This window comes from Elephas maximus, chromosome 3 (genome assembly GCF_024166365.1).
Source record: "Elephas maximus indicus isolate mEleMax1 chromosome 3, mEleMax1 primary haplotype, whole genome shotgun sequence".
Taxonomy (NCBI): Eukaryota; Metazoa; Chordata; class Mammalia; order Proboscidea; family Elephantidae; genus Elephas; species Elephas maximus.
In genome coordinates, this window is record NC_064821.1 from 29,472,268 (window position 1) to 29,491,805 (window position 19,538).

A 19,538-nucleotide genomic window follows, 5' to 3' on the forward strand; every position below is an offset into this window, starting at 1 on the left:
GCAGACCCTGTCCCTTGCCTTAACTCCCCTTCTTGAGTGGACTGTCTGTTGGGGCGACAGGGTAGGTTTCCTACTTCTGTCCAGCATCCGAGATGAGGGCGAGAAGGAATAGGTGCCCCGATCTCCCGGAGGCACTGTCCACGAGAAGACTGGAAGAGGACGGGGAACAAAGATTTCCATGGGAAGAAGCCTCCAGTCTTGGGGGCACAAGGTGTAGCCCTTCAAAACTAGGGGGGTGGGTGGTTGATGATTGGAGCCCTAATCTATCTGAAAAGATGTTGGGACCCCCTGGATTGTTAGGAGTAGGGTAGGTGCCTCTGGGGTTCAAAAAGTGGGGACTTGCACCCCACAGTGCAGGGAACCCCGCACTGCTCCAAAGGGAGAAAGAGGTTCCGGGTTCAGGGTACCATCCAATTCCCGTTGGCACTCTGCAACCGCAGGAAGCCATGGGGCCTCTCGCTACCCTTAACACTGGGGTGGTTGGATCTGCCATTTAAATGTCCTGGCTTTCTGGGCTCGTGATTGGTCTCCCTGGCTGTGGAGTCACGCTCCTTTTCTGGTAGGAGGACCTGGCCTCTCTCTAAGTCGATGGAGGAGATGCAACCTCCTTTGGTGAGAGGCGCACAGGCATATTTATTTCGGGAGAGCGGCCAGGCGCGGGAACTCGCTCTCACTGGGGCGGGGAGGGGGGGGCGCCTTAGAGTTCAGCTTCAGCACCATAGACAGCGGTCCGACGGCACAGTCGAGGGCGCTGAGACTGGGCAAATTAGCCCGGCACCCCTTAACCTGAGAGTCGCCTCCACCCTATCCTCGTCCCTGCACTCCCTTGTAGACTCCAGAGTCTGTCCGAGAGTGTCATTAAACCCAGCGAGGAGAGCCTAATTTGACCAATCAGGGACGACCCTAGGGAGAACCAATAGCAAGAGGATGCCTTAGAGACTGAGCCAATCAGAGCGCCAGCAGCAGAGGGCGCTGCCACACTGATGGAGACTGTAGGCCAATCACAGTGGCTCCGCAATCGAGGCGGTGGCGATGCGGACCCTCGGGTGGCCTAGCTTGGGCCTACCGGGGCAGACCGGGCGGCCGGCTGTGGAGACCTCGAGCGATCACTTGTTCCCTACTTTATGCTCCTCCCAGATCGGACGCTGCGTCAGGAGGGTGGCTACTCCTGGGTGCGCAGACCCGGCTGCGGTTCCCATGGAAACTGCCGGCTCCGGCTGCGGCGATGCGGGAAGGGCGAAGAGTAGTGAGCCTAAGTGGTGGAGAGCGACCCTCAGCGGCCTCATTCTCACAGATTCTTCCGTCCCCGGCCCGTATAGCCCCCGGTCCAAAGCGGACACTGGGGCCGACCGCCCCCCAGAGCAGGTGAGGAGCCGCTAGGGCCAATCTCGGCGTGGCGCCACAGGGCTCTCCTGGGCACGTTCCCAGGCTCGCGGCTGCGGTCCCCAGGGTCACGTGGCCGCAGCCACTACGGCCCACGCGGCTCGCGCGCCACCTGGCGGCCGCAGCAGGGAAGAAGAGCGCCGCGGGGTATGGCTCCCCGGCCTTTCCCCTCGTGGCCGACAGGCGGCGGCAGCCTCAGCATCCTCCTCTGGGAAATGGGGCCAGGGCAGTTGCCCAGCCTCTGCCAATCCACGCCCCTTCCTGTTTCAGGAACAGGCCGAGCTGGCTCACCTCCGGGCCTTGGCACTGGCTGTTCCTTTGGCCTGGAACTTGCCTCCTCCTTTCTTCAGGGATGGATCCTCTTTGTCATTCTGGTCTATGCTCAAATGCCACCTCCTCAGAGGCCCTCCCTAAAACCAACACATCACTGTTTTCTGCATGGCGCCTGTCATTAGCTGTAAATATCGTATTTAGGAGTTTAGTGAGCATCTTCCCACTGGTCCCTGAGCTCTCTGAGGGTGGGGACTGCAGCCGACGCTCAGCAAATGTCTACCGCGTGTTCCCTGAGGAATTAGGGTTGGACACTGGGATCCTGAGTAGTGGGAGATGCCCAGGGGCCTGCCAGGCCCCTGACCTTGTGGGAGGAGGCTGCGGAGTTGCAGGCTCAGGAAGCGACCAGGTTGGAAATAGAAAGGGGGTCTACCCCTCCCCACCAAATTATCCAGGCCTAGGGGAGATGCATCTCCCTTTTTACTCTTTAATCTCATTTGTTCTCATGACAGTTCCGGCCGCGCAGCCCCAGGTGCCACCTCCAGAGATGGGATGCGGTAGGGAAGGGGGAGCTGCCCAGGGGGCCCAGTCCTGGGGCGGGGCGGGGCGGGACGCCTCCTTCCGGCCCGCAGTCTCGGTGTCCCCGTGGCTGTCCAGGTACCCGCAGGCCCGTGTGAGGTATCCAAGCGGACAAATAAATAGAAACGGTCAGTGGTCGAGTAGGTCAGGTGGGTTTGTGGTCTGGATGGCTTTTGAGCTTATGGAACTTGACGCTGTCCAGCTTCTCAAAGCGCTTCCCGCAGCGCTCACACGTGAAGTTGTACTGCACCTCTGCCGTGTGCTTCTTCATGTGCCAGTTGAGCGAGGCGCGCTGCCGGCACTGGTAGCCGCAAATCTCGCACCTGCGGGCAGCACCACTGGAGGGTCAGAGCAGGCTCGGCCTGGGGGTGGGGCCGAGAGGGCAGCGGGAGACGGGGGGGTGGGGTGGGGGGGCAGGCAACGTCTTGGGGGCGGGGCTGCTCGGGTACCCAGAAGTAGTGCCATCTGGGGCGGGCACTCACGTGGAACTGGACAGAGGCAGGGGCGGAGCCAGCCCTGGGGACACCCCCTCCGCGGGTCCAGGCTGGGAGCCCTCCCTACTAGCCCACTGGCAGGTGGTCTGTCACTCACTGCAGGGGCGTCTCTCCCGTGTGCGTGCGCCGGTGTACTTCTAGGTGGTTCTTTCTCTTGAAGGACTTGCCGCACGTCTCGCAGGTGAATTCACGGACACCTGGGGACGGTGAAGATGCCAGGCTGAGGGCATTGCCGTTTGGGGGGCTGTGGGGCATCTCTGATGCAATGAAGAAACAGGGTAGCAGGCTCTGATAGGCGGCCCAGTGCAGTCACACCAAACCCCACATCCTCCTGGTAGCAATGCCGAGTATAACAATGAGAGCAGCCGACATGAAGGGGGGGCTCATGGGCCAGCATGAGGCTTGGCAGGCTGCCCGGGAACACGGAGAGCCCAGGTGGATTTTGTACTGGAGTCCCTGAGGGGCAGGGGTGGCCCCTGCTTGTGTCGCCTACCCTGCCCTGGGCCTGACCTGAGTGGATGATCATGTGCCGCCGCAGGTGGTTGGACAAATAGAACTTCTTGCCACAGCCAGGGTGAGGGCACACTTTGGTCTTCCCTTTCCGATGCACGAGGTTGACGTGGTTCTGCAGGTAAGAGGGGCAGGTAGACGGCTGTGGCCTTCCCTGTGGGACTCTCGAGGCTGGGGAGAGGTCAGGGTAGCAGGGAGGCAGGCTGGGGCCCACCTAGCCTGGAAGAAGAAAGAGGGGTGCCCCTGCCCTGGGAGAGACTCCCAGCTCTGAGCTGGAGCCCTGTGGCACAACTGGGACCAAAGAGCATTTATCTTGTCTACTCTGGGGCAGGCTCTGGGCTGGGCTTCAGTCAATCCTCCCACGGTACTGTGAAGGGCCTGGCTGCTCATCCAGTTTATGGATGGGGAAACTGAGGCTCCAGAGGCTCAGTGGTTTGAGGAATGCATCTCAGGTGGGCAGTGGCAGGACTGGGACTGGCTTCCTGGGCTGTCAGCCCCACAGCAGCGACTCTGACTATGTGCTTACATTGCCCCCTGGGACCTGGAGCGGGCAACCCTGACTCATTCCTTCCTTTGTTCTTGCATTTTTTAGTTCACTAGAATGACTGCAGCTCGTCACTGCAGAGGTGCCTGGCATACAGTAGATGCTCATGTTGAATGAAAATATGGCTCAGCAAAATCAAAGGCCTGGGACTGCCTCTGTGCCAGGTGTGGGGAGGTGATAAGACCCCATCTCTGTCCTCAGGGCCACCCCGTCCAGACTCCAGAGGCTACGCTAGCAATTCTGTCCTGGTGGTGCTGTGACCTGGGACCTGAAGGCCAGTGGCACTGGGTGGGATGTGTGGGGCTGGCGTGTCGCCCACACTGTTTTGCTTGTGTAGCTGTGTCACAGAAACACTCACAAATCATACATGCTGCAGAGTCCAGGTCCCCCCACCAAACGCATGGTCCACACCCTTCCAGCCCTCCATGAGTTACCCAGCCCAGCGCAGAGTCCCCAGGGCCCCCACCCTGTACACAGGCTGTGGGAACAGGAGCAGGCTTCAGGTGGAGGCCTCACCTGGAAACTGCTGAGGGCCACATAGACCTGGCTGCAGCCCTCGTAGGGACAGTGGAACATCTCGAGCAGGCCATCAGCATCCATCACCCGTGACCGCTTGCTCCGCCGCCTCCTGGAGGGGGAAGGGGCCTGTGGAGTCAGGGTTCCCATAGCAGGCAGGCAGGGCACCTGCTGGCTACCCCTCTGGCATAGTCTGCCCACCCCGGGCACCCACTTCTCAGGCTCCTTAGGGATCTCGTAGATGATGGCAGACATGTCACTGCCGTCTAGCTCCTCCCTGTCGGCCTCTGCCTCAGGCTCTATGCTCTCGGGCACCGTTGTTGCCAGCTCAGCCAGCTCTGGGGCCACCGGCTCCTCCTTCTCCTCTTTCTTGAGCGTACAGAGGTCCTCGTTCTCTACAGGGAGTGGACACAGGGCAGGGGTGTCTGTGGGAGATGAAAACTGTTTTGCCCTCTCCCTCCCAGGCCCCATCCCAAACCCTGCCAGAGTCTTTGGTGACCCTCCCTGGACTGGCACGGCCACCAGACCTTTCTTGGTCTCGATGCCTGCCGTGGTAACGGTGTCTGTGGTGGTGATGTCCATGGTGCTGGGCTGGCTGCCCTCAGGCTCTGTCTGGGTGTAGGCCGCCACACCCTCCATCATGGCACAGGGCACCTCCTCACCCAGGCTGCTGCCAGGGGCACTGCTGCCTGCCGCCACGTTGAGGTGGATGCCTTCAGCTGTGAGGGTATCATAGCCTGGGCCTGCGATTATGATCACCTGTGAACCGGGCACCATGCCTGGCATGGGGCAGCTGGCCACCACCTCGCCCAGTGCCTCCTGGGGCACGTTCTCAAAGAGGGCGCCAGGGCCTGCACCCACTTGCACGGGCACTGGCACACACACCACCGTCTCCAGGGCTTCGGGCCCACTGCCTGGTGGGTTGGGGCACAGGGGGGTGCTCTGCTCGGCCAGGTTCTCCACGTGATGGACATCGAAGGGGATGTGCATGCCCTCCTGCGTGATGAGCCCGATGCTGCCCGCTGGGCTGGTAGGGGTCACTGTGGCCGAGGCCTTGGCTGGCTGGCCTTCAGGGGGCTCCTCAGAGTCAGAGCCGGAGCTGGAGTCAGAGCCAGAGGAGTCAGAGCTGCCGGCCACCAGGCCATTGCCCACTGTGGAGACAGAGGAAAGGGGGTGGTTACAACAGGAGCAGCAGCAGCAGTTGTATCTGTTGAGAGCTCACCAGGTACTGGGCACTCTGACCCTCTCACTGCCAACAAAATGGTCCCTTCTTAGTGCCCATCTACCTTGACTGCTTCAAGGCACCCGCTTCCTGGAGACACCCTCCTCGCCTGGCTTCCAGGACCCTCCCCTCTGGTATCTTGGTCCCTCCCTGATGGCTCCTTCTCAGACTCCTTTGCCCCTGCAGGTGCACAAGGCTCCTCAGGCCTGGACCTCTCCTCAGGGCTGGGGGTGTGACACGCCACTTCTACCTTGGAGACTCACACGGGGGTCCACTCCTCTGTGTTGAGCCCCAACCTCTCCAATCTCACTGTCTCCTGCACTGCTGCTCCCCATGGGCCCTCACAGGCACCTCAGACTCAGCAGAGCCACTGAGCTCCGAATCTTCTCTCAAAAAAGCCAGCACCGTCACGGCCATCCCCATGTCAGCTGACGGCAGCTCTGATGTTCCAGTTGCTCAGACCAAAATCCTGGGGTTATCCTTGACTTCCCTCTTTCCTTCACACCCACTTCCACCTGTCAGCAAAATGTACTGGTGCTGCACCCAAACTCCATCCACAGCCTGACTGCTTCTCTCACATCCTCTATGCACCCTGGTCACCACTCCATCATCCCCTGCCAGGGCCAGCACAGTCCCTTCTCCCTGGACCCAGCTTTCACCTATGTCTCCTGCCAGTATGCTCCCCCAACAGTGGCCAGAGGGTGCCTGTGAACACCTGCTCAGGTCTCATAGCTCTTCAACTGACAACCCTCTCATCACTTCCTGTTAAAGAGACAGGCCAGCTGTTCACCAAACCTGTGTCCCTTCCTCCTGGCACTCAGGTGGACTACATTTCCCAGCATTCCTTGCCATTAGGTGTAGCCATATGGCTGAGTCCCGACCAATGGAATGTGAGTAGAAGTGATCTTCCATGGACAATCCTCTGCCTATCTGTCCTCATCAGACTGACAGGCTGAGGCCACAGGATGGAAGACAGCCTGCACGTCGGGAGCGCTGAACTTCGTGTGTGTGGAACAAACTCCTGAATTACGGCATGTGAGTGGGGGTTTGTCCGTTTTGGCAGCTGGCATTACCTTGTCCATGCCCTGTTCAGCTCACTACTACCCGCACTGCACTGCACAGTCTGCCTGTCACCTTCTGCCCATATCTCCTCCCACTCGCCCTTGCCTCTCTCCACTCCAGCCTCACAGGCCTCCCTGCTATTCCTTGGAGATGCTACTCAGGTTCCTGCCTCAGGGCCTTTGCACTTGCCATTTCCTCTGCCCAAAACCCTCTTCTCTCCAACACCCATGGGGGCTTCCTTTCTCATCTCCTTCAGACCTTCTGCAAAATGGTATTTTTTCAGCGAGGCCTTCCCTGGGCACTCTGTCTCAACTAGCACCTTACCCTCCTCTGTTTTCTGCCAAAGTCCTTATCACCTTCCAAAAACCAAACTAAAACCAAACCCAGTGCCGTCGAGTTGATTCCGACTCATAGCGACCCTAGAGGACAGAGCAGAACTGCAACACAGAGTTTCCAAGGAGTGCCTGGTGGATTCGAACTGCTGACCTTTCGGTTAGCAGCTGTAGCACTTAAACACTATGCCACCAGGGTTTCCTACCACCCAGTATATGCTATATTTTACTTGTTTATCTTGTTTACTGTCTGCTTCCCTTCTAGAATGTAAACTCCACAAGGACGGGGATCCCTGTGCGGAGTTCCCAGTGCCTACAAGGGTGCCTGGCACAGTAGGGACTCATTACACGTATAAATAAACGATACAAATTCTCAGACCAATGCTGAGATGAAGGCTGAGGAGACTGACATCCCACCCAGGTATATGATGCTAAATTCACACACAGAGAAAAACTGGGGACAGAAAAAATGAACAACTCCCTTAAATTACACACTCATGACAGTTGGGGCCATGCTGTCTGGAGATGACATGTCGTATGCCACCAAGGATCATGTTGAGAGCACAGGCTCTACAGCCAGACTGCCAGGGGTTGAATCTGGGTGCCCACCTCCAGCTGTGTGACCCGAGTGCCTTACTTAACCTCTCTGGGCCTGGTTCCTTGCCCCCAAAAACGGGGACAATGATTGTACCTACCACAGTGGGGTGTTTTGGGTATTTAACGAGTAAATATACATAAAGGGTTTAAGGCAGTACTGGCCTCAGTAAGTACCCTATATGTGTTTTCTATTATTATGCTATCATTATTATCAGAATGCCCCTCTGGGCAGGGAGATAGCCAGGATCTCGGTAATACCTCTCTGTCCTGTGATCTGCAGGGTAGGCTGAGGCCCCTGGCTTCACCTTGAAGGAGAGGGCTGGTCAGGCCACTTGAGGTGACCTAGCTGGGGGCAGAGCTGGGCATGTGTCGGGATCCACCTAGGCCGACTCTGGACCTCTCTCCAGGTGGTGATGATAATCACAACAGAAATGACTGTGTACTGCATGCTGGGAGTACTCTGGGCGCTGTGCCCAGAGCTGGTAAATAGTGCTGTGTGAGGAACTAGGGCTGGGATGTGAAGGACCAGGGCGGGGACAGGTACACACAGCCACCCCCTCATACCACCCCGTGGTACCTGCCGCAGACCTAGCCAATTGATCAGTGTTCATTTCTGAGAGCCCAGATCCGGCAGCCACTAGTGTCAAAGTTGGGTTGGGGTGCAAGGGGGCTCTTCTGAGTGCCACCCTATCCCAGCCTGACCTGTTACCAGATGGCCCAGTCATGTTACTCCCAGGTCTTGGGTTTCCTTGTATGCCAAGTGGGGCTAATGACAGCACTGACTCCTGGGCTGTGGGAGAGGACTCAGGGTGGCTGGGGGCAGGGCCTGGAGTAGGGCACGGAGAAGGGGGCAGTGACAGGCTGTTCCCAGGGTACAGGACAGTAGAGCTGAGGGGCCGGCTGCATGCTGGGAGTCTGGCCGACACGCGACGGGATGGCTGTTGGCGAGGGTGCCCACCTGGAACACCTCTCTCCCACGGCTTCCCCTTCACCAGCTGGGATGCCACCTGCTCTGAGATGCCTGCCAGTGCAGGCTCAGCCCCAGTTGACTGACCCCACCCTCAGCCCTGGCAGAATGTCTGATGCCAAGCCCCTGAGGCAGTCTTTCCGGCCCCCTCACCCCTCACAGTGTCTCCTCTGCTTCCCACCAGGGCCAACTGAGCCTTCTTCTTAACTGAGTCACTCCTGGCTCCTAGCAGGTGACAGTCATCCCATGTGTGACCAGTGTGGGACAGGGGGAGAGACAGTGAGAGATGGGAAGGGAGAGTGATGAGGGAAAGGGAGAGAGAAAGAGAGGGGAAAAAGGAAGGAGACAGAAAGAGAAGAGATAGAGAGAAAGGAAGAAACAGAAGATAAAAGGCAGAGGAAAAAGGAGAGCGAGCTGAAAGAGGAGACTGGGGAGTAAGGAGAACAGGGCAGCAGAGGGTACAGAGAACATTTGGAAAGATAGAGGGAAAAAAGAATGAGACTGGGAGAGACAGAACCCAAGACAGAGCAAATGGAGGAGGAAGAAGCAGAGAAGAGCAGCGCCCTTGGGGTCTGGGCACCCAGCAACTCCATACCTCATGCCTCCCAGGCTCCTAATCCAGCCTTGCCTGTGACTGGCCTTGGGCACAAATGGCCCACCTGCTCCATGCCTCAGCTGACCCGTAAGAGAGAGGCAGACTCAAAGACTGAAAGTCTCTGAAGCAGTCAGCCTGAGCCCATCACATCTGTGCGCCATCCCTGAGCGCCAACGTGCTTGCTGTTATGTTTGCGACAATGGTCTGCAGCTGGCAGGGCCTTTGGCTGGGCAGGAGGTTGGGAAGCCCAGGCTGGGATGACTCTGGGAGGGGCTGCAGAGTGGCCACCACCACAGCCTCACCCCGAGGCCCACCTTTGTCACTGTCGGGGTCTGAATCGCTGAGTGGCTTTAGGGGTGAGTGTAGGTCTTGGAAGTAGCGGTGGCCGGCTTCGCACTGCCACACGGCTGTGGTGTACAGGCCAAAGGTGGGGTCCAGCTCGGCAAGGTGTGGCTCGTACGGGCAGCGGTGCTTGTGGTCCTCATACCAGATCACCACATTCTTTAGGCAGTTCACATTTCGTCGTCGCCCTGTGGACAAGGGGGGGTGCTGCAGTGAGGGGCAGTGCTTGGTCCCTCAGGTCTCTAGAACTACCTGGGCCTTATGCGTGCCTGTGGGATGAGACACCTCCCTAAGCCTGTCTAGTCCTGTCCCCAGTTTATAGATGAGGAAACTAAGGCTCAGAGAGGTGAGAGAGACACTCTGGAGATAATAAGTACTGGTCCAGGGACTGTCCTCACTGGGTGAGCTGTCATATGAAGAAAGTGTCTGGCACACAGTAGGCGCACAATCGTTGGCTGCTTGTTACTGTGATAATCGTGCTCACCAATACCTCCCCCCGGACCAGTCCAGCTGCCTCTTCCCTGGCTCCTCAGCTCCCACTCTTCCTCCAACAGTCTCTCCTCCCCACAGCACCCAGAGGGCACCTGTGAACACCTGAGTCAGAGCATGTCGCGCCTCTGTTTAGAACCTTCTATGGCTTCCGCCTTGAAGCAAAAACCCAAGTCCTCACTGTGACCTACAAGGCCCTGCGTTTTCTACCATCTTCTACCTCCCCACTATCATTGCCTCAGTTGCTGTTCCAGAGGACCTGGAAGGTGAAGCTGAAGCCCAGGGTTGAGGGGCCCCCACCCGGAATCCAGAGGGTAGGGCACTGCCCAGATGGTCTCAGAAAAGAGAGGGTTATTTTCAAGCCTGGAGATCCCACCCACTGCCGTGGAGTTGATTTCAACTCATAGCGACTCTATAGGACAGAGTAGAACTGCCCCATAGGGTTTCCAAACAGCAGCTGGTGGATTCAAACTGCCAACCTTTTGGTTAGCAGCCAAGCTCTTAACCACTGTGCCACCAGGGCTGCAAACCTTGAGAGCTAATGGAAATTGTTCTGCTGGGTTTTGGATTTGCTTGGTGCCTGTTACCCCTTCTTTCCCTCCAATTTCTCCCAATTGTAATGGGAATGTCTACCCTGTGTTCGTTCCACTATTGTACTTTGGAAACAGATAACTTGTATTCTAGATTTCACAGGTTCATAGATGAAGAGGAATTTTGTCCCAGGATGGAATATGCCTAATGTCTCACCCATATTTGATTTAGATGAGATTTTGGACTTGGAGTTGATGTAACACTTTTGGAATGATGTGATGGGGTAAATGTGTTTTGCATGTGGCAAGGACATGAATTTTTGAGGGCCAAAGGGTGGAATGTTACGGATTGCATTGTGTCCCTCAAAAATATGTGTTGTAAATCCTAACCTCTATGCATGTGGTCATAATCCCATTTAGGAATGGGTTGTCTTTGTTATGTTAATGAGACTGTATTAAGGTAGGTATGTTTTAAATCAATCTCTTTTGAGATACAAGAGATTAAACGAGCAAGCCAAAGAAGCAGAGATGGGGAAGAGACATGCCAAGACATATGAAGATTGCCCAGAAGCAGAAGCTCAAAGAGACAAGGACCTTTCTCCAGAGATAACAGAAAGGCTTCCCCTGGAGCCGGCACACTGAATTTGGACTTCTAGCCTCCTTAATTTTAAGAAAATAAATTTCTGTTTGTTAAAGCCACCCACTTGTGGTATTTCTGTTATAACAGCACTAGATAACTAAGACAGCCTCCCACTCCCTCCCCTTACTCCAATCCAGCCACACTAGTCTCCTTGCTGCTCCTCAAATATGTCAGGTGCGGTCCTCCCTCAGGGCCTTTGCATGGGCTGCGCCTGCTTCCCTTCACTCAGGTCTCTGCCCAATGTGCCCTTCTCTGAGAAGTGCCCCTGACCTCACCCAGCCTGCCACCCCCTCTCCCCCATCACTCTAATTCACCTTACCTTGCTGTCCTTTTTCTCCTGGTAGCACCTAGATATGAGTTGGAATGGACTTGACGACACTGGGGGTTTGGTTTTTGTTTGGTAGCACCTAGATACTGTCTAGTGGTTATTTGTCCATTTCCCTCACTAGAACATCAGCTCCCTAAGGGCGGAGACATTTATCTGCTTTGTTCCTGCTTTATGCCCAGGCCGATGCAGGGCTGGGTACACAGTAGGCACTCCATGAACTTTTGCTGGATAGCCAATGCTGTGAGGGAGTGGGTATCATACAGCCAGATGGCCTGGGTTTGAATCCTGCTCTGCCACTTCCTAATGGTGGCTCCAGGCAAGTGACTTGGCCTCTCTGAACTCAGATGCCACCTCTGGGTCAGGGAAAACTGAGGGTCCCCATTCCCTGAGGGCTGCCAGGGACGGGGAGGGCAGAGACATCGACAGAATATAGACAGGACCAGGCATACAGCAAGCACTCAAGGAGTGGTTCCAGTGACTAGTGTGATGCTCATGGTCCCGTGGTGAGTGGGAGGAAGGTGTGTACCCCCAACAGGCTGGGCGATAAGGAGGGGCCTGTGAGAGGTTCTTGGGCCTAGGGGTCGTGCCCAGGCCTCTGACACCACCAGCAGCTGCCTCTCGTGCCCATCACTTGGCTTCCTTATCTCACCCCCCTACCTTTGGGATTTTGGGGGTCACAATCTCAGCTTGGCCCCACCTGAAGAACTGTGAGGAGAGGGGTGCATTGCCACCAGATGGCTCTCCCTGGACCCTCCCTGGTTCAGCCTCCGGGTTCTGAGGCCATGCTGGGTGGTGCCAGGGCCAGTGGCCCAGAACAGGGGCTCAAATTCCCACAGTTGTAGCTGGGGGCCTTCCCACTGATGGCCCCCACCTTGCTGCCCTGGAGCCTGGCATACAACACGCCCTTTAGGCCTTAGCACAAGTTGTTACCTCCTCCCCTCTCTTTTCTGTCTGACCCCATGCACCCAGCAGAAGTGGAGAAGCTATGAGGACTGCTGGGAGACACATGACCTGGGTCTGAGGTCTGGCTCTGCAGCTGCACAGCCTGGGGCTGAGAACCCACCTTGGGGGGCTCAGTTTCTTTGTGTTTGAAATGGGGATGATGAGAGCTCTCCCGTGGGACATAGCGCTGCCCCCACATGGCACACATTCCAGTCCCTCCAGGAATCCTTCCTGATCCCCACTGGGCTGGACCAGGCCCCTTCTCTGGGCACCCAGTGGCTCCCACCTCCCCCCTTCAGCCCCCTATCCTATCCCCGGTCAGCCTACCTTCTGCCTTCCCCACAAAACTGGGCTCCTGTTTCACACAGCGCCTGGCACACGTGGGGCCTCAGCAAATGGCACAGAAAGAGCAAGCAAGCAAAGGAACAAGGCCCCCACGGCCCTGTGGGCTGCAGGTGGACTTACTTTTCTTCCGCTTTGGCTTTTTGGGGACTTGCTCCCAAGGCTTCCTGCAACAGAGAGAGGCAGTGAGGGGTGAGTGCAGGGACAAAGGCTAGGCCAGCCTCCCGATGGACGACAAAAATAGTGATGGCAACTATGCCTGCCATTTGTCCTGCTCCAGGATAGGACGACCTGGCAGTAGAATTTTAGCTTCCATTTACTGGCACGTACCCCACTCCAGTGGTGCAGTAGTTATGCGTTTGGCTGCTAACCAAAGAGGTTGGCAGTTCGAATCTCCCAGGTGCTCCTTGGAAACCCTATGAAGCAGTTCTACTCTGTCCTACACAGTTGCTATGAGTCGGAATCAACTCTGTCCTACACAGTTGCTATGAGTCGGAATCAACTTGACGGCAATGGGTTTGGTTTGGTTTTTGGGTACCCTACTCCAGCAGAGTGCCAGCAGTGCCTTCACATGGGCACTGCAGCCCTTGGAGGGAGTGTAGTATCATTACCCACCTCACAGGGCAGGAAACTAAGGCTCAAGGGGGTGACGCTGCCTCAGGTGCCGTGGCCAGGGAGTGGAGAAGTCAGAAATGAGATAAGGAAAGCTGGTGTCATATGCAGAATTCAAAAATGGCCCCTCTGATTCCCACCCTTGGGGTGCACACCGTGTATAACCCTCTCCCACTAAGTGTGGGCAGGGCCTGTGAATATGATAGACTATCGCTCCTGGGATTAGGTGACTCTGAGTTAATCAAATGAGAGATCAATGAAATGGGCCTGACCTAATCAGGGGAGTCCTTTACAAGGACCTCAGGTTTATAACCAGGAGGAAACGAATTCTGCCAACAACGTGAGGGAGTTTGGAAGTGGACCCTTCCCTATTTGAACTTCCAGATGAAGCAGCAGCCTGCCAACACCTTGACTTTAGCCTTGAGACCCTGAACAGAGGACCCAGTTAAAATGTGTCAGACTGCTGACCCACAGAATGTGAGATAATAAATTTGTGTGATTTGAAGCTACTATTTGCTATGCAACAAGAGAAAACAAGTTTGGTTGGCCTCAGAAGTTGTGCTGCCTCTTCAGGGGATGTCCAAGAGCCCTGGGGGGTGGGGAAGACCCATTCTGGAGGGCTGGCTTTGCTAAGGACCCTGTTGCTCTTGGTCAGTCCTGGCCCTGCAGCCAGCCCACCTGCTTCCAGCCCTTTCCCCACTCTGGCTGTGGCCCAACACCCTGACCACATGTCCCAGAGAACCGAGGCCTCGGGGAGCCCAGGGCATGATCAAGCCCACAGGCCAGGGGGCCCCCATGGCCTCTCACACCAGGATGGGTTCCTGTGGGTTCCTGAGCCAAGTGGGTTCCTGAGCCAACATGTGCAGGCTGTGGCCCAGCACATGGGCTTTGGAGCACCTCTGCCTGACCCTTCCCGCTCTGTTCCTGCCACGATGCTTCTGTGATAGCCCTACCCTGGCTGCTTCCTTGTCCTTGTCCTCTTGTGCTGCAGCAGCAGGTTTCATGATTCTAGGCGAGTGCCCTCACTTTCCTATGCCTCAATTTCCCCATCTGTTGCACAGGATCATAACAGCGTCTTCCTCACAGGGTTGGCTTGAGGTTCTGTGCATTGCAAAGAGCTTGGCGTAGCCCCTGGCACTTCATAATTGCTTAGCAAATGGTAGTGACGATCAGTCATTATCAATATTATCCCAGAGCCAGATCCCCAGGCCCTGCCCTCCCCACAAGGCCATGGCTGGAGCTATGCCCTTGTCACAAACACCCTGACAGTTGGTCCAGGGTCTCTCATCAGCTCCACCATCTGCCCTCTCTGACCCCCGCCCAGCCTGACAAGTCTCAGCCCTAGAACCCCTAGTCTGGTCCCCAGCAACCCCCTCAGGGCCCCTCTGGCCAGGATTCTGCTCGTACATGTCCAGTCCTGGGTACCTCTGTACCCTCCGTCCCCTCCCACAGCCTCCACCCTCCCCTCCAAGGGGCCACGCTACCCTGATCCTCACTCAAACCCAAGCCCAAATGTCCACGGTCACCTCCACCTGCTCATGGCCCTGCCACGGGCCAGGGGGCTGAGAATGCCATGTCACGGTGGGGACAGACTTGGGGGCCAGCCAGACCAGGTTCAAGTCCCAGCTCTGCAACTAACTGGCTGTGTGACCTCAGGCAGGTTTCATCCCCTCCGAGCCTCAGTTTCTTCATCTGTGAAGTAGAGCTAACAGCAGTGCCTCTCACCCAGAGTCACTTGCTGTGGGGATTAAACAAGGTCATGTGTATCGAGCCTAGGCACACTGCGAACGCACGTTCCAAACCTAATGCAATGCCTCCTCCCTCAACCTGCCCGCTTCTCCAAGTTCTGACACCCCAGTGACTCCCAGCAGAGGCCATGTGCACCTGACAACCACAGTTGCTCAGGCTTCTCCAGGCCTGGCTTTCCTCTCTACTCAGCAGCGGCACCTTCCCTCGCTCTCCTCTGCCATATGCTTTTCACTGTTTATTGAACGTTCCCATCGGCATCCAAACACGCTGTCATTACTCTCATCTTAGATGGAGATCTTGACCCGCTTCCCCATCAGCCTCATTTCTTTGTCCCACTTTGCCCAACAATAGTCTATAGTCACTGTCTCCATTTCCTCTCCTTTGTCTCTCTTGAACTGCTCCAAGACAGGGTTTTTCTCCACCATGTCCCAAAACCGCTCTGCCACGGTCACCAAGGACTGTCACCTCGCTCACCCCGGCAGTGATCGACCTGGAGGATCCTTCCCTTGGCTTCCAGGATGCCACTCTCACCTGGTTCTCCGCCCCTCCTCCCAGCTGCTATTCTTCCTCATGCCCCTGACTCCTCTAAGGGTGGAGAGTGAGCCCTGACTCAGGCCTTGTGTTCTCTGTCCACACGCACCCCTTAGTGATCTCGGTGGCTGGACCACCTCTATGTACCCTGGAGGCTCCCAAATTCAGATCTACAACCTGGCCCTCTCCCCAGTTCAGCACCACACCCCCAACCACCACCCACCACCTCGACACCACGCATAGGGTCTCACAGGCATCTCACACGCAAGCTGCCATCTTGTCCCCCAAGCTGCCCCTTAGTTAATGGCAACTGCCACTTTCTAGGTGCTCAGGCCAAAACCTCAGGGTAGTCTTTCAGATCCACACCCACTAGCAAACCCTGTCAGCCCTAACTTCAACTACTTCTCGCCACTGCCTCACCTGGCCCCGCCCCTGTTATCCTCACCTGGACCAGGGCCATTACCTCCTTCCTGGTCTCCTGGCTCCTGCCCTCAACCTGCCCCCCGTCTCAATGCAGGAATCAGTAGATTTTTTTCATTTTTTGGTTAAAATTTTAAAATATAAAATGAACAGTTCAAACACACACAAAACTAGAGAGAAGAGTGGAGCAAATTCCTTAAACTCATCACCAGCTTTAACCTTCAACTCCTGGCCAAGCTTGTTTCAACTCATACCCTGCCCATTTCTCCTGCCACACACACCCTAGGGGCTGCTGTTTTTTAAAAAAAAGCCAGATCACGTCATGTTTGAGAAAGACTTTTGTCAGTGCTCCCATCTCCTGGGAGGAAAAACTAGAGTCCTCTCCACAGCCAGCAAGGCCCTGCATACTCTGCCCTGTCACCTCCCCGCCCTTGCCTCCCCCACGTCCTTCTCCCTCACCCTGTTCTGACTGCACAGGTCTCCTTGCTGTTCCTTGTATATACCAGACAATGTCCTGCCTCAGGGCCTTTGCACTGCTATTCCTTCTGTCTCAAACATTCTTTCCTTGGTATCTGCCTGACTCCTTGCCTCCTTGAAGTCCTTACTCAGATGCTGTCTCCTCAATTTGGCCCAACCTAACCACCCTATTTGAACTTCCAGCTCCCACTCCTGATTCCTATTTCCTGGTTCCACTTTTTTTTCCCCCTACAGTCCCTACCACTCTCTAATGTACTATACATTTTACTTGTTTCTTGTCTGCCTCTCCCCACCACGAATAAAAATGTCAGTTCCAGGAAGCTGGGATCTTTGTTTTGTTCACTGCTGTATCCTCAGCATCTATAAAGTGCTCGGCACATTGTATGTACTCAATAAACATTTCTTAAACAAACGAATGAAGGAACACTGGGAATGCTACAACTGACCATATTCCCTTTTTCCCACTGGCTCCTAGGAAGCTCCAAGGCAAATTCATAGCTCATTCTCCATTCTCTCTTCTTCATGTCTCTTGAACATCTCTGGTCCGGTTTTGAACACCATGCCACAAAACTGCCCTTGTCACATTCCCAGTGATCTCTGCCTCACTTGACCCAGTAGTATTGACCCTGGCCCAACTGTGTCCCTTGTTTTCATTTCACCTTTCACCCTGGTTTTCATTTGTCTTCTTGTCCTTGTTTTACAGCTCTTGAACTGAAATCCTTCCAGGTATAACAGATTATAAATAAACACAATTCTATCTCTGGTCATGTCTACGCCCCACAGGAGACCTTCACTCAGGTTAGTGTAGTCTCCTGACTAGTCATGTGGCCCTGGGACCAGGTTTTTGCCACACACTACCTGGCAACCCCCAAGTCCTACAGGTCTACACGGCTCGAGCTGAACCAAATCAAGCTTCTGCAAACATCACCTTCAACTTAGGAACCTCCAGGGACTTCCTCTGGCCAGTGGTCCTCAACCCCAGCTGCACATCCAAGATTCTCTGGGGGCTTTTCTGAAAAAAAAAATGCAGGGTCTGCAAACCCACTCAGACTAACTGAATCAGAAACCCCAAGGATGGGGCACTGACCTAAGGTTTTTAAAACTTTTAAAGGGCTACTGGATGATGCCCAGCTACACTACTGAATATTTCGATCAAAGATTCTATAGAAGTATTTTGACCAAAAGGGGAAAAATACAGAACAGAATTTCAAATTCTCACAGACTCCACGCTTTCTGGAGCCAAGGAGGCTGGATGAATCCCTGAAACTACTGTCCTGATATAATCTTTAAACCTAAAACCAAAAATAGCCCCTGAAGTTTTCTTAAAACTAAACAATAGTTTAGATTAACTAGTAAAAAATGTCTGCCTTAAGCATTATGCTCCTTTAAGAACTATCCATATGAGATCAAAGTGACAACAGCAACTTGAGAGATTAGATAGGAACCTTAGGAGGCAGTGAGTTTATGTCAACAAGGGAGGAACAACTCAGAAAAGAAGGGTGAGAATGATTGTACAACTGGAAGAATATAATCAGTGTCACTGAATTGTACATGTAGAAACTGTTGAATTGGTGTATGTTTTGCTGTGTATGTTCTCAACAACAACAACAAAACTTTTAAAGGGTTCATTTTCCTGCCCTGCTGGCGGGTATAAACCAGCCTGCCACCCAGTGCGGGCGTTGGGGGAACACTTCAGCAGGATCTAGTTAATTCTTGACTCTCAGAAACACCCCAAGAGAAACATGTGAAACGTGTGCTAGTGAAAACTGGGCAGAACGAGGTTTTTGTTGCAGCGCTGCTAGTAATACGGAATCAACACCATCATCGACTGCTCACTGTGTGCCAGGCATTGTTCTAAGCCCTTTCTGTATTTTAACTAATTTAATGCTCACGTCAACCTATGAGGCAGAAAGGGACAAACTCCACCCACCCACACTGCTCATTCTCAAGATTGAGGCTTGGCAACTGGGGCTTCCCCTTCACTTGGGGCCCAGGGATGGGCCTGGGAGGGGTCCCAGGCTGAGGCGCTCCCCGGGAGCCAAGAGGTTTAGAAGTTTGGTCTGGATTGTGAGGGGTCTCCCGGGTATGTGGGGCCATGGGGGGTAGGACCTAGGGTTGTGGGAAGGGGGTCATACGCAGTCCCAGGTGGGGCACCCCTATGAGAGGCAGGACTAGGTATCCTGTGCTTCCAGTCAGAGTCCGGGGCAACGTTGTGAGGGTTTCAGAGGGTGAAGCCTGTGACAGCCCAAAGCCCGCTGAGGTCTCACGGGGCGGGGCCCCGTCCCGGGACTGGGCAGTTAGAACGCTTGGAGGCGGGGCTCGTGCCAGGACTGGGCAATCAGAGATATAGTGGGCGAGGCCAAATGCTCAGGAGGCAGGCCGAGAAGCTGGGCGCATCCCTAGGATTGGGCAGCCAGCGCGACGGGAGGCGGGGTCGCGAACCAGGCGCGTTCGGGTACCGGCAGTCAGAGATCCAGGCCGACTGCCCGGCCCCTGGGCGGGGCTCACAGGTGCCGGGGGCAGGGCCTCGAGGCGGAGGGGGCGGGACCAGACTCGGCGGGGGATGGGGGCGTCTCCTCCCTCGCTCCCTCCCTCCTTCGGGCCGGGCCCCCTCACCCGTGGCGGCCGCTACGCTGGCCGCGCTCCAGCGAGATGAGGTAGGCGGCGAGCTTGGCGTCGCTCCAGCCGCTGCGGCGCCGCAGGTCCACCCAGGGCCCGTGCGCCTCGCCCAGGTACACGCGCCGCACGTCGTACTTCTTCCGGGACTCGAGCCGCCGCCGGGCCCGGTCCGACTCCGTGAGCCGCGGCCGGCCGCGCGCCTTGCGGCCCGCCGCGCCCTCCTCAGCCGCCGCCTCCCCGCCTGCGCCCGCCTCAACCTCCGCCCCGGGCTCCGGCGCCCGCTCCGCCATCCCCCCCTCCCTGGTTACTAGCCTCCCCCGTTGTTAGGAGCCCGACCGGAAGTGGCGCGCATCTTCCGCGCCACCGGGAAACTTCTCGTGGCCTCTCACTGCCTCCCTGCGCCAAAAGAAGAACGTGAGCGAGGATTGCGCATGCGTACAATTATC

The 19,538-nt window shown here is 55.9% G+C and overlaps 1 protein-coding gene across 2 annotated transcripts; it reads right to left on the reverse strand.

Annotated features, from left to right (window-relative positions):
- Positions 1-1,798: 1,798 nt before the first annotated feature.
- Positions 1,799-19,382, reverse strand: ZNF653 (zinc finger protein 653). 2 transcript variants are annotated; one of them, XM_049876948.1, is made up of 9 exons: positions 19,090-19,382; positions 12,808-12,851; positions 9,386-9,601; positions 4,824-5,447; positions 4,511-4,691; positions 4,297-4,408; positions 3,237-3,351; positions 2,824-2,923; positions 1,799-2,555 (listed from the first exon to the last, which is right to left on the reverse strand). In XM_049876948.1, the coding sequence occupies exons 1-9, from the start codon at positions 19,380-19,382 to the stop codon at positions 2,378-2,380; spliced, it is 1,863 nt and encodes a 620-aa protein (XP_049732905.1). In that variant the 3' UTR covers positions 1,799-2,377. The 2 variants fall into 2 exon arrangements, with proteins under 2 accessions (XP_049732905.1, XP_049732904.1); XM_049876947.1 differs by having other exon boundaries at positions 4,511-4,721.
- Positions 19,383-19,538: the final 156 nt, after the last annotated feature.